Source organism: Sabethes cyaneus, chromosome 1, assembly GCF_943734655.1.
Source record: "Sabethes cyaneus chromosome 1, idSabCyanKW18_F2, whole genome shotgun sequence".
In the NCBI taxonomy this organism is placed as follows: Eukaryota; Metazoa; Arthropoda; class Insecta; order Diptera; family Culicidae; genus Sabethes; species Sabethes cyaneus.
The window spans coordinates 157564614-157579076 of NC_071353.1; the positions used below are offsets into that span (position 1 = coordinate 157564614).

At 44.8% G+C, this 14463-nt stretch overlaps 1 protein-coding gene across 1 annotated transcript; it reads left to right on the forward strand.

The window, feature by feature from the left end:
- Positions 1–1115: 1115 nt before the first annotated feature.
- On the forward strand, positions 1116–3549 carry LOC128744412 (poly(ADP-ribose) glycohydrolase-like). Its single transcript, XM_053841412.1, has 3 exons — positions 1116–1227; positions 1297–2787; positions 2851–3549. The coding sequence occupies exons 1-3, from the start codon at positions 1215–1217 to the stop codon at positions 3522–3524; spliced, it is 2178 nt and encodes a 725-aa protein (XP_053697387.1). The 5' UTR covers positions 1116–1214; the 3' UTR covers positions 3525–3549.
- The last annotated feature ends 10914 nt before the right edge of the window (positions 3550–14463 follow it).

Genomic DNA, 14463 nt, shown 5'->3' on the forward strand with positions numbered 1-14463 from the left:
AGCAGCCTTAAAGTAGTTTGAAAGCTGTGAGCCTAATGAAAGCCTCTACTCTACACTTTAACACCTTTAAGCAGCCGTGAAACGGTTTGATGTTTATGGCTGTTTAGAAGCGGATTATTTAGCCAAAAAATCCGCTTGATAAGCTTGATTATCAGCTTTTGGGAGAGAACTGGTTTGAAAAACTTAAAGTAGCTTAAACATCGCTTATTTAAACACCATTTAAGTGCTTACTTTATGCAGCTTTGATCGCCTTAAAACAACCCGTAAACAGCCATCGCTCTTGCAATTCAGCTACCGTTGATACTTGGGTTGCTTAGCCCAGTGCAAAAGGCTACAAAAACCTATCGTTTTTCACTCAAACGTATGTTTTTTACCGGGGTATAACTGGGGGAAAACAAAAACAAACGTGTAAAATCAATGTAAAATCTAACAACAGCAACAACAAAGAGCGCGTCGATGTGTGCGTGCGGCAAACGTCAGCAAGCTCAATGTGATTTCCACGTAAATGCACGCATACTAATGCAAACTACGTTGAATTCACGTAAATAGTACGGGAAAAGTTGGAAGGAAAATATTCACATGACTTTTCACGTAATTTCGACGTGATAATCATTTTGAGTGTAGGGTGTTCTGATAACATAATTCCCTGACGAATAAGAGCGACTGCAATAGATAAACATTGGGACTGTTTGGAGCCGCTTATCACTCGTGTATGTTTTCAGCAATATCAATGAGATTCAGAGGAAACTCAGGAGACTCTACCAGGTTTTCAATATGTATTCCGAGTCACGAAAGTTTTCAAAATCAGAGACGAAAAATAATTTGCATACTCCTCAGGAAACTGTCAGTCAGCCCAATTAACGAAAACGACTCGATAGTCGTGGCCCAATTAATGAATTCTGGCTGTAGATAGTTTTAGAATCCGTATCCTTGCAATTAAATATGCCATTTTTAAACTGCTCGAATTCATCAAACGCGTTTTTGGCAACACCTGAACGGTCGCATTCATCAAGGGCTATTTGAAATCGACGTCTCCCATTTTTTGACGTTTTGTTCGCAATCAAAAACAAATTATTTTGCGTGATTCGTGATGTTTCAAGTTTAAGCGAAGGAATTTTCGTTTCGCTCGCAGGTTTCACGTTAAATATTATCTATTTTTGAAAATCTAGATTTTCTAAAAACATTGTGGTCTGCAAACGGTCGGTTTTTTCCTGATGAATTCCACTGGTAAGTTTTAAATTAAAATTTTATCGCTGATGTTTACATCTCCCTCACCGGCGTTGTTTTGCTCTTCAGATGAACCGCCAAGCGAAGATGATTCGTCCCCGCCGGCGGTCGAAGAGCGAACGTGGCGTGGTGTTCCGATGGACATCGTTTACCGGGGATTAGATCGCTTCGAGCTGCGCCACTTTGCGGACGTGCGACCGTCCGAAGATCACACCGTACTGTACCATCTGCCGGTGAATCCGGACGCGGCAGAGCCGCCCAAACCTCGTCGTTCTTACAACAAGTGGGACTCGGATCATGTTCGGCTTCCCTGTTCGCATCGTAGTCAGTATCCGGTGGAGCAAAGCGATGGTAACACTACGCTGGAATGCCGCTGGGATTTGGTGCAGAATGCGCTGCTGCAGCCGATTCGGGACAGCCGTCAGCTGGAGGCGGCCATTCTGTCCTACAATACGAAGTATGCCAGCAGTTGGAAATTTAAATCGCTTCATAAGTTGTTTGAACAAGAACTGGAGGAAGAAGAGAGTGCCGGATTCTTCGAGTATACTTTGCCGAAAATTATTCAGTTGGCGTTGTCCTTGCCGGAGTTAGTTCCCGGTGCTATTCCCCTGCTGAAGCAGGGTTGTAATAAAGCGGTTTCTCTTACACAGCAGCAGGTGGCTTGCTTGCTGGCGAATGCTTTTCTGTGTACTTTTCCTCGACGGAATACTCAGAAAAAGAAAAGTGAATACAGTCTTTTTCCGGACATAAACTTTAATCGGTTGTTCCAGAGCCAAGGTCGGCAGGTGATTGAAAAGATTAAATGTATTTGCAACTACTTTCGGCGGGTTTGTACGCGGATGCCGACCGGAGTGCTGACGTTCCAGCGAAGGTACATCAATCCGAAGCAGTTTATCGATTGGAATAAGTGCGAAGCAGTTGTTACGAGGACTGTCGTGCCGGTTCACATTACATCCGAGGGGACTATTGAGGATCAAGGGAAAGGATTGCTGCAGGTTGATTTCGCCAACAAATACTTGGGAGGTGGTGTGCTAGGTCACGGTTGTGTGCAAGAGGAGATTCGATTCGTAATCAATCCGGAACTGTTGGTTTGTCGATTGTTCACGGAAGCGTTGAAACCACAGGAAGCCCTGGTGATGATGGGTTCTGAGCAGTTCAGCGAGTACAGCGGCTATGCATCGAGTTTCTGCCTTGCCGGGGACTATCGCGACGAAACACCGCGAGATGCTAGCGGTCGCAGGGAATGCTATATCGTGGCGATCGATGCGTTGCATTTTGTGCAAGGATCGCACCAGTATAGGGAGGAACTGCTGTTGAGGGAGCTTAACAAGGCGTACGTTGGATACTTCCATCCGCTGTCGACGCCAGCTCCCGGAGTCGCCACAGGCAACTGGGGTTGTGGTGCCTTTGGAGGGAACGCTAACTTGAAAGCAGTGCTACAGCTGATGGTATGCTGCGTTCTAAATAGGCCTATGGTTTACTATACCTTCGGAAATAGAGAGCTGAGGGATCAGATTTATGCAATGTACACTTTTCTGGTGGATAACAAAGTCAAAGTCTGTAAGTATATAAATAATCTTCTAAAAGAATCAGATTAGTTCATCGTCGAACCTTCTTTCCCAGGTGAAATATGGCGCTCGTTAAAATCCTTTAGGGAACACAATCTTCCAGCAAGCAAACTTTATCCTTATTTCTATCAGGATTATTATGACCGGAAAAATAACAAAAAATGTACCTTTGGCATTAAAACCCAATCCAAAGCTAGTAGAGACAAACCACCGGACCAGCAACCTTCTGCTGAGCCCAGTCCGAATGGGGACCGAGATTTGCTGGACGACGAAAGTTTGGCTAATTTAATGAAAGATTTAGTCGATGATGACGATGCGCTTTCCGATCAACCATCGTCCTCCTCGGTTGCCGGGGAATCGAAAGAGGAAGCAACCATGACCTTGGTGACTCCTTCGCCGAAAAAATCCGGCCGAATGTCACTGATCGCCGAGCTGGATCGAAGTTATTACTCTGTTGGACCTGGTCCGGCGAAGAAGTTGTGTCCTTCGGTGTCGCCTCGGCCTACGGCCGCAGGGGATGAGGTTCGAATCCAGATTGAGGAGGAAGGAGAAAGCCTAGTGGGGGGTAAGTCGCCAGTTGACGAACGCACGGTGGAAGGTGCCATCCAATTCGAGGACGAAGTTGGAGAGTTTGTCGAAGGAACACCTCCAGCGCAGGCGAGAAAGAGCGTTGGCGGCAGCTGTGGAAAGCAAAAGATATCGGACTATTTTACGAAGATTGGTAAGTAGACTGTGCTCCACGGTTGGAATTGAAATATACACGAACAATGGTTACTGTTATATTGAAGACAATCGTGATTTAGTAACCCGTAGGTTTATCACTAATGTTGCCGGGAAGCTTTGGTATGTGCGGATTTCTGAACTACTGCGGAATATGGATGATACCTACTTTTAAAATTGCACAAAGGAAATGTTGACGAAATAGCACTTGTATTGTCTCTAAATCTTCGGGGTCGGCCGAGATCCTCGGTACACTTCGGTCGTTTGTGTCGTGCAGCTGCTCGCTTTCTGTTATTAGATATTTGGCTGTTTTGCTCCATTTGTTCCGAACTATTTGGTATTTTTATCTCTGCCAGTGATGGACCGTTGCTGATGATGCCCAACGTGTGGCTCCCTAAACAGTGATGAGGAATTTGGATCGGGACCCGAGCTGTCTGTCACAAGCCAGGATAAAGGAGAAGTGCTAAGATTTGTCACTCGGCGTACAGCTCCGGATAACTCCATGGCAAATTTGTGGCAGATCCATCCGGAGCTGTACATCGAATCTCTTTCGCGGCAAATCTTGTAATTTTTTGCTCTCAATGTAACAAGCAGTCTAGAAGTGTGCTATATTCTGCCAATCCTCGCAGTAACGCTACCCGTACCTAAGAATGAATGCTTGGGGGAGAGTCTGCTTAAGTTTCCCAAAGTCGAACGGAGCCGGAACGGGTCTACGACGCAAAGGTCTTGCCAAAGGCTCATACCTTCATAGGGTACTTTCAGAACTGGAAGAAGCGTCAAACACAGTTCTGGTCCTCACAAGCTCCCGCCTCACGCCTCCACGAGTCATATGATACCAAATGCGGCGTAGCCTGGACAATGTGGTGCGACGCGAATACTGGCGCGGTAACCATAGCATGGCGGTAGAGGAAATGCTGCGTCAAACACGAGCGTCTGTTCACCAAGGAGGTGCGGCTCAAACAGCGTCTGTTCTCCATGTTAGAGGCGGCTGATTATCATACTCGTCCTCGTGCCAGCGGGGACTCTAAACAGTGCTGTGCACGATGGTCCTCCGGCGTGACAGGGGGTTAGGGGTAGGTCCAACAAGGCGCCCTGGAAAATAAAAAGTTACCAACAACGAAGAAGAAAATACGGATCGGAACAATCGCCGTCGACCTACGCGACGAAATAAGGACTACGATTGGAAACTCGGGACATGGAATTTCAAAACGCTCGGCTTTCCTGGTTGCGATAGGAAATTCTATGATGAACTACATCCCCGAAACTTCGAAGTCGTAGCACTGCAGGAACTTTGCTGGACAGGACAGAAGGTATGGAAAAGCGGGCATCGAGCGGCTACTTTCTACCAGAGCTGGGAACCGGATTTATAGTACTGAGAGAGATGCGCCAGCGTGTGATTGGTTTGCAACCGATCAACGCAAGGAAGTGCAAGTTGAGGATTAAGGGCCGTTTCTTCAATTACAGTATCATCAATGTGCACAGCCCTCACGAAGGGAGACCCGATGGCCGATGACGAGAAGGAGGCGTTCTACGCGCAGCTGGGGCAGGTGTATGCTGGCTGTCCGCGACGGGACGTGAAAATCGTCATCGATGACATGAACGCGCAGGTGCAGACCGGTAATCGGGTCAAACAGCCTGCATGCCGCAACGAACGACAACGGCCAACGATGCGTAAATTTTGCAGCTTCCCGCGGTATGGTAGTCCGAAGTACCTTCTTTCCCCGCAAAGATATCCACAAGGCCACCTGGAGATCACCAGACCAACGAATAGAAAAACAAATTGACCATATTCTAATCGACGGTAAATTCTTCTCTGATGTTATAAACGTTCCCATCTACCGCAGTGCGAATATAGATTTGGACCATTTCTTAGTTGCAGTCTGCATGCACTCAAAACCCTTGACGGTGTGTAACACGCAACGGAACACAACGTAAGAGCAACTTGGCGCAGCAACTCTTGAAAATGGTTGGAAAGGCATTAAGACCGTCATCGGTAGTACTGATCTAGCGGCACTAGGTACAATGAATCCGAACCGAAAAAACGATTGGTTCGACGGCGAATGCGAGCAATTAGTGCACGAGAAGAATACAGCACGTGCGAGAATGCTGCAACACCGTACGAGGGCGAATGTGGAGCGATATAAACAACCACGGAACAGGCAAAACTCGGTCTTCCAGAGGAAGAAGCGCCAACAGGAAGAACGATATCACGAGGCGATGGAAGAACTGTACCGTGCTAACGATAAACGTGAGTTTGACGAGAAGTTAAATCGTTCGCGCAATATGTGTCGGGACTCAGACGGTAATCTTCTCACGAACGAACGTGAGGTGATCGAGAGGTGGAAGCAGTATTATGACGAGTACCTTAACAGCGATGTAGCTGAACATGTAGGTGACGATATGGCAATAGATCTTGGAGCACGTGCAGAAGACGACAGAATGCCAGCCCCCGACCTCCAGGTGGTAGTAGTAGAGATCGGTCGGCTGAAGAACAATAAAGTGGCTGGGGTAGGTCAGCTACCCGACGAGCTGCAGAAATACGGTGGTGACGCTCTGGCTAGTGCGCTGTACTGGGTCATTGTCAAGATTTGGGAGGAGGAGCTACTACCGGAGGAGTGGACGGAAGACACCGTGTGTCCGATCTATAAAAAGGGCGACAAGTTGGATTGTTGTAATTACCGCGCAATTACACGGTTGAACGCAGCCTACAAGGTACTCTCCCAACTTTTATGTCGTCGATTATCACCATTTGCAAAGCAGTTAGTGGGGTAATATCAAGCGGGATTCGTGGGCGCCCGTGCCTCCAGGGATCAGATTTTCACGCTTCGGCAAGTGTTGCAGAAATGTCGCGAATACAACGTGCCCAGGCATCATTTATTCATCGACTTCAGATCGGCGTATGACACGATCGATCGAGATCAGCTATGGCAGATTATGCACTACTACGCGTTTCCGGATAAACTAAACGATTGGTCAAGGCGACGATGGATCGAGTAATGTGTGTTGTTCGAGTATCAGGGGCAGTCTCGAGTTCCTTTGAATCTCGAAGAGGGTTACGGCAAGGTGATGGGCTTTCATGTTTGCTGTTCAACCTCGCTTTGGAGGGTATTCACGATATTCACGAAGTCCGTCCAGCTTCTTGGTTTCGCTGACGACGTTGACATCATTACACGTACCATTGAGAGGATGGCGGAAACGTACATCGGACTGAAAGCTGAAGCCAAACGAATTGGATTTGTCATTAATGTATCGAAAACAAAATACTTAAAAGGAGGAGGTTCTAGAGAAGTGAATGCTGACCTCCCTCCCCGGATTCATTTAGACAGTGATGAAGTCGAGGTGGTAGAAGAGTTCGTGTATCTGGGCTCACTGGTTACCGCAGACAACGTCTCCAGCAGAGAAATACAAAGACGCATTATGGCAGGAAATCGTGCCTACTTTGGACTCCGTAGAATGCTGCAATCGAACAAAATTCGCCACCGCACGAAGTTAACAATCTACAAGACGCTGATTAGACCGGTAGGCCTTTACGCGCCCTTAGTGTTTTCGAACGGAAGGTGTTGCGCACCATCTACGGCGGAGTGCAGATGGAAGACGGAACGTGGAGGAGGCGAACGAACCATGAATTGCATCAGCTGCTTAGGGAACCACCCATCGATCACACCGCAAAAATCGGTCGCCTGGGATGGGCTGGGCACGTCGTGAGAATGTCGGACGACAGCCCGGTTAAAAAAGTTCTCAATAACGATCCGACTGGAACGAGATGGCGGGGCGCGCAGCGAGCAAGATGGATCGATCAAGTGGAAGGCGACCTGCGTACCCTACGCATACTACGTGGCTGGCGAATTGCGGCCATGGACCGATTGGAATGGAGACGACTTCTTCGTACAGCAGAGGGAACTACGGTCTGGAGCTGATTAACAGAACATGCGGCGGGTTGGCAGCGGTCCGATCAACACAGGCGAAACAGCCTCGGCTGCAAAGTAGAGGACGGTACGAGCCCACAACAAGATTACAAGATAGTGTAATTCCGCTGCGTGAAGGTGAAATTAGTCGTCATCGATTCCGCTGATTTTAAAAGCAGTTTTTTTGTTTGAAACAAAAATTCTGTTCATGAAAATATATTCGCTGTGTTCAGATTGGCAAGAAGAATGCAGTGAATACATTTCAATAAACGGAACCCCGCCTTTGGGCCTACCAACTGCTGTGAAACGGGTCTCTCCGATGAAAAGTTAATGACTGCTAATTTCCAGTTAAGGTTGAAAAGTGCGGAACTTCCTTCCGGGAGTGCCCCGCCGCCACCTAAACAATGCATCCCTGCGAAGACCAAGTGGGCGCCGTGGAAACCTCGCGAGAGGCACGGTCAATAGCAGTCAACCTCAGAGAGAGGCTCAATTCGCCGTTAAGCGCGGGTCGGACATCTGTAGCCTATCGCCTGCGCCAACCGAAGCCTACCGGTGTGGGCAACCCGGCCGCTCAACTCAGTGAAAACGTTTACCAAGGTTCGATCCATTATTGGATCAAGCTGAAAACAGCAATCTTGCCACAAAATAAGCAGCTTTCGCTGCATCCAGGCGAATCTCCGTTACGCTATGGGCGCGCCTAGTGTTCTATGTCGGCAGTTCACCAAAGAACAAGTGAGTGCTGCCCTGATCCAAAAATCATGGAACAACCATACCAGGATCCTCGGTTCAAGTGGCGCCAATGGCAAGTTTATCTATTGTAGAACACAGTCCTAGATTAGGACTGCTATTCTGTTAACAAAGAAAGTAACATTTTTCTAATTACAGATTTCATCTAACGCGACGTTGTTGCCATTACGATGGTAATCCCTACGGGCCTACGACTAGACGAAAGCAAGAAATAGTCGTTACGTCCATCTATTTTCTAGAGGACAAGGACAATGTACCACCACCCAAGGTTGCTGAGCTTGTGCGGTCAACGAGCCGTACGTGATAGGCTGCGACGCCAACGCGCATCACATGATATACAAACAAACAGTAGCAGTAAGTACCTACTTTTACTTAATACTTCTAACGATGTCAATGTAATCAATGTAGAGAATGATCCCACCTTTGTAAATGCTATTAGACAAGAGGTCTTAGACCTCAATCTATGAGCGGCTTCCTAGTCGAGAAAGCCAAAAATATCTCTGATGAACCAAGTATATCAGACCACAGACGTATCCTTTTCGACGTCAAGGCTAAACCTTCAAAGTAGTGATGAGTGATGGCCAAACTGCGACTCTTCGAGATGATTCGTGCGGCCCGCGGGCTGATATGAGGGATGGTGGACTTTTTTGTAAATTTTTGTAAATTTTTGTGATGACTCCTAAAAAATAGTTTTTACTGTCGCATATTTTACTTATTGTTATGCGCAGGACTGGCCAGAAGTCATTGCGACCCGCGGCATTAATAGGGCGATCTGTTTGCCTTGCACTATGGCTATGCCTGTGCACCACTGCTTTAAAGAGAGAACAATTTAATCATCCGTGAAAAATCCATTGGAGTTCTTTTAGGGAACATTTGATTGCCTCACGTAATTCCTGCCACAATGATGTGGTCGATATTAAGTCAGACCGAACCAAGTGACAAAATTCTGATTTCGCGAAAAAAGAAAAAGTTTGCTTCTCTGTGATATTTGTAGGCGGACTGGCCCACCGGACAACCGGGCAAATGCAAGGTGGGCCCCAGTAAAAATTTCGTTGTTACACAAAATGACATTTTCCAAAATTTTTATTTCAGTTAAACTCTTTCTACGACTCACGAATGTTCGATTGCTGGGGCCCCATGATTTATGAAATCAACCGATTTGATGATTAAAAATTCAGCTACAAATGGGACTGTTGGGGCCCCGAACCTTGAACCAAAATTCAACTTTCAATTGAACTTTTTCCACGACTCACGAATGTTCAATTGCTGGGGCCCCATGATTCATGAAATCATTTAAGTTGAGCTGTTGGGGTCCAAGCTCCGAAAATATTACCAGCTTCAATTCTGAGTATTTAAAAGTAGAATTAGTATTTCATCCGCATATTTGACTATTTATAAATATTGAACTGTCGGCTTAAGCTCCATACTCAGTTTACTTCAGTAGCGACGGTCCGGTATCGATCCTGCGCCGAATGAATTATGGTCCTCCGTTGCGTTGTCTACTCCGAAGTCTACGGCCTCTTCTTGATTCTCTGCTTAAAATAATTTTGGCTACTCTTTCGTCGAGCATTCTAGACACGTGACCAGCCCAGCGCAGACTGTCACACTGTACTATCTTCATTATAACAGCATATTTACATTCTTAATACAGCTCGTGGTTCATGCGTCTGAGCTACACTCCATTTTGGATTTTGCCAAATTTTACGCTAAAACCCCAAGCATTCTTTTAGCGTCCATGATTCATGCCCGTAAAGGGCCACCGAGAGGATTAGTGTTCTCTAGAGCGTCAGTACTATGCGAATTTACAAGCTACGGGACATCAACTACAAAATATAATGCCTGCGTAAAGACCAATTCGCAGCTGCAATTAGTCGTTTTATTTTGCGACTTACATCGTTGTCACATGTCACGAGCATACCAAAATGTATTCAGTTCCTCTTCGACACCAACACCATTTGGATTTCCACGCCATGTACTTCGTTTTAGCGGTGTTAATGGTAAGTCCCAATTTCTCAATGAATGACCTAAAGGCTTCTTTCGCTGTTCTACTTTTGATTTCGGTGATATCGACGTCATCCGCAAAATCAAAAAGCACGTGAGGTCTCATCTGCTATTCTAACTCATAATTTTTACTCATCCAGCGTCACACCAGTCAACGTAACCAGTTCTGTGGGAAAACCATGTCCTAGCGTTAACTGTCACAGCTCATTTAGTTTGACTGAATCGTATGCCGCCTTGAAATCCATAAAAATATGATGAGTCTGCAAGTTGTACTTCCGGAACTCGTCAGTTACTAGACGCAGGGTAAATATCTGATCTATCTTGAAGCGACCCTCATGAAAACCTCGCCGACGAAGAACTCAGCTAACGGACTCAGTCTAAAACACAGGATAGGGAGGGCACCTTATAGGTAATGCCTCGATAATTTTTACTCTCAAGTCGATGTCCGTTTTTAAAATTATGGGAAATGAGGCCAATCAACCACTCCTCCGATATTTATTTTCCTCCCATATTCTGTTCCTGACAATGAGGTGGCGAATTGTTTCGTACAACTGCTCGCTCCCCGCTTTTAGAAGTTCAGCCAGGATACCATCCTTTACAGCAACCTTACCGTTTTTCAGCTCACTGATTGCTCTTTTGACCTCCTCCTGTGTTGGTGGCTTCACAGTCTGGCCGTCGCTCAAAATGCTTATCCTGTACCTGCTGATCTTCGTGTTTACTTCTCTATTCAACAGCGCCTGGAAATACTCTTCCACCTGACTGCTACCGTCGTTTTGTCAGTAAGCAGTGCCAGCACTATCATTGCACATCACAGACATGGCAAAATTCTTGCACCTGGCTATTTTGTAGAAACTGCGTTTGTCGTTGCTGGCGAACCTCTCCTCTGGACTGGCGAGCACGTGCTCTTCGTACTGGCGTTTTTAGACGGTGGGTTCTTTTTTCCAAAGCTCTACCAGGACGAACCAAAAGGATTTGCGCAGAGTCTCGGACATTCCTCACATTGGAATCGTGTGAAGAAATTCTGTAGAGGATTCGCACAGAATACCTTGCTTATAGAAGCAGGATTCTTATAGGAGAATCCAAGAGGATAGCTATAACTCGGCACGGGAATCGCCTGTACTATGAACTGTTCTGTTCTGACGTGTAGACGCAGTAAACTACTCATATATATTGAACTGTTGACATCCTATCATTTATAAAATCAGCTTATTTGATACTTGCAATTTTGCATGTCATTAACCCTATAACTTAAAATGTGCGGAAATATAAATGGGTGATAGATGAGGAAAACGTTGCATTGCTGGCAAAGATGCTCAGTGGCACTCATCAGAATGTGGAAAGTTCTTTTCCGGGTTCGCTGAAGGACGGTCAGTAAAGAATCAAATATTCACGCTGCGGCAGATCCTTCAAAAAGTCCATGAATGCAGAATTCAACGCACAATTAATTCATTGATTTCAAAGTTGCGTATGATACCATCGACCGTAAAATCATGGTCATTCTAACCTCGCAGGGGACTTTATCAACGTGATTGTCCCTCATGTGGGCTGTTCAACATGCCGTTACAGGATGTTATGAAAGGAGCAACACACAGGCACAATCTTCAGCAAATCTAGTTAGTTCGTCTGCTTTCCTAATGAAATGGATATTGTCGATAGAACAACATCTGTGGTGGTGGCTGAACAAACTAAAACTCAAACTAGCGAAGATTGGGTTGAAGAAAAATGCGTCTAAACTAAAGTACCGTGAACCGCTATAATGACGCACACGGTAAAAGCTCGTAACTCGGTCCCAATAACGACTGAGTTTGTTTTGTTTCGAGCATCGAGCCGCTATGCTGCCCGTTTCCCGATACATACTCGAGACTCGACAGTGCCTGAGTCGAGTCGAGTTGCACGACATGACATACAAAATAGAGCCCATATTCATTCGATTTACTGTCTTTGTAACGCTGATGTCTTTTGAGTAGATGTAGTTTTTTATGTTAATTTACTATCATGAAAATATTGCAAACTGGGGTCTCTAATCTCAAAGGCCCGGTGGGCCTTTTGGCTCCCAGTCCGCCCCTGAACTTAACCATTAACAATTACGTTCCATCGGAAAAAATAGACTGAGCAGAACTGTTCACAAACAACACAACGCTGTCAAAAGCTTGCTTATCGGACCCCTCTGGGATCGCCGCTACCACCAAAACGAAGCTCACCATTTCTAAATGATCCAAGCCTTGCTTTAAAGTTCCAAGCCCATCTACTAGGCGTGCTGTAACATGTACACATCTTGTTTTAACATGCACAACATGCTTTACATCTTGCATGTACATCGACATTAAAGCTACTTTCAATCGCATTGCATACTCTATACTTGTTGTAGTGTAACGCCTATGTGTCGTTTGTTCATCAGCAAGTTTTTAAAGCGTCCTACAAGGAAGCAGTCTCAGGCCACTCCTTTTTCCGTTGTATTTTGGTCTTGTATCTTTTGCAGCTCGTCCCGGAGTAAACTTCTAATCGTGGATACCTGCAAAAAGCTCATTTTCTCAAATTGGTGTGTTATCCGCAGGTAAAATATCAGTGTTGTAAAGTGTCCAGTAGTGAGTTTTATCAGAAAAAAACCTACAATAATCATCCCTGGGTACTTATAAACCTGGTGTACCGCAAGGTTTGTTTATGTTATTCTTAAGCAGCCTTTGTTCTTAGCATTGGTTACGATTCATTGTATCGATTGGATTGTCATCATCTTCAAATTCTTAGCACTGCAACTAACCAATCGGACTGTTTTCTGTTACGCATAAAAAAATCAAACCATGAAACCGGTTCCTCATTATACTTTTCCTTTTTATTTTCAATAAATATAACATTTATTACAACAAGAATTAAGAAGATTTTTCACACAATTTAATATAGTGTTGGTTGTTTTTTTTTGCTTTGTTTCATATTCATCTTTTCACAATTTTGCGTGTATCAGATTGGATTTCTTTTTAGTGTTTTTTTTTCTTCTTTTTTTTGCATCAATTTGGAAATTTTACAATTTTGTCTAAACCTCAATTTTTTTTACCACCCACATGTGGATGTGGCGTGGTACCATGTGTGGGTGTGTGTGTGTGAGTGTGTTAATTTTTATTCTGTTGTTCAATACATTTGCAAATAAGAGTTCGTTTTTACGTTTTCACGTTCTTCTTCTGCTTTGTTTTTCTTGTGTCCACTTTTTTGGGCGTTCTTTTTGCTAAACGGCCTGGACCTGGTCTCATAATCTCAAAGTATAAATCTATACGAACGACGAAAAACAAAACGGAAAACAAGAGAAAAGAAAACAGCTGATCGGAATTGAGTTTTTTTCTTCTTTCTCAAAAACAGTTCTCAAAAACTGTTTCTTTGTTTTCTTTTTTTTTGCTAGTTTACTAATTAAAAATGTTCTTCAGTTTTCCTGTTGCTCTGCGTTGGCTGGTTTTTTTTACTGTCGTCTCGTCCCGTACGTTCGTTCGTTCGTCCCTTCTCATTCGTCCCTTTCTTCCGGAGGATGGTTTGCTTCGTTTTGTCCCGTGTACTCCGTACTCCGACACCCGGATGTGTGTGTGTGTGTGACTGTTTTTGTGTGGGTTTGTGTTGCGAGTATTGTGATTGTGTACGGGTACGGGTACACCGGCGTTTTTGCTTGTCTGTCCCCTTTATGATTGCTTTAAAGTTGTAAAAATACTTGTATCAAAAAATATTATTGTTTTATTGTTTATTCGAATGTAAAAAGTGAGTGTGTTTGTTTTTTTCCGTGTGTTTTTGTTGGATGTCAGTATGCAGGAAGCGGTTGCGTTTCTTTGTTTTCTCGACAGTTCTGTTTTCGTAGTTGTTTGGTTATGGTTAGTCATCGGTTTGTTTACGGGGGTGGTTCGGCAACGGGGGAACTAACAGTAACCGAATTATCAGCGAAGTAAAAAAGAAAAGAAAACGGGTAACTAGATTTGTTTATTTCGGTTCTATTGGCTGTGCACTCAATTCCATCGCGCTGGTAACTCATTCTTTCTCGTCGTAATTACCTAGTAAGTAGTAGGCTAGTTACATAGTTAATCAACACCTGTCATTCTACTTTTCAATCTCTCGCTTGCTCGTTTCTCGTCTTTCAGGTAACATCTCCCACCATCATCGCCTTTCGTTTCGCTTCTTCTTTTCATTGCTTTGTTATAATATTTATTTAGGTTCAGGTTTGTTGCTTGTTTGATGGTAACATAGGAAAAAATACCCGGCTTTGAACTATTGCAAAACAACTGGAAGTGTTCATTTTCATACATTTAGGTTTCGGTTTAGGCTTA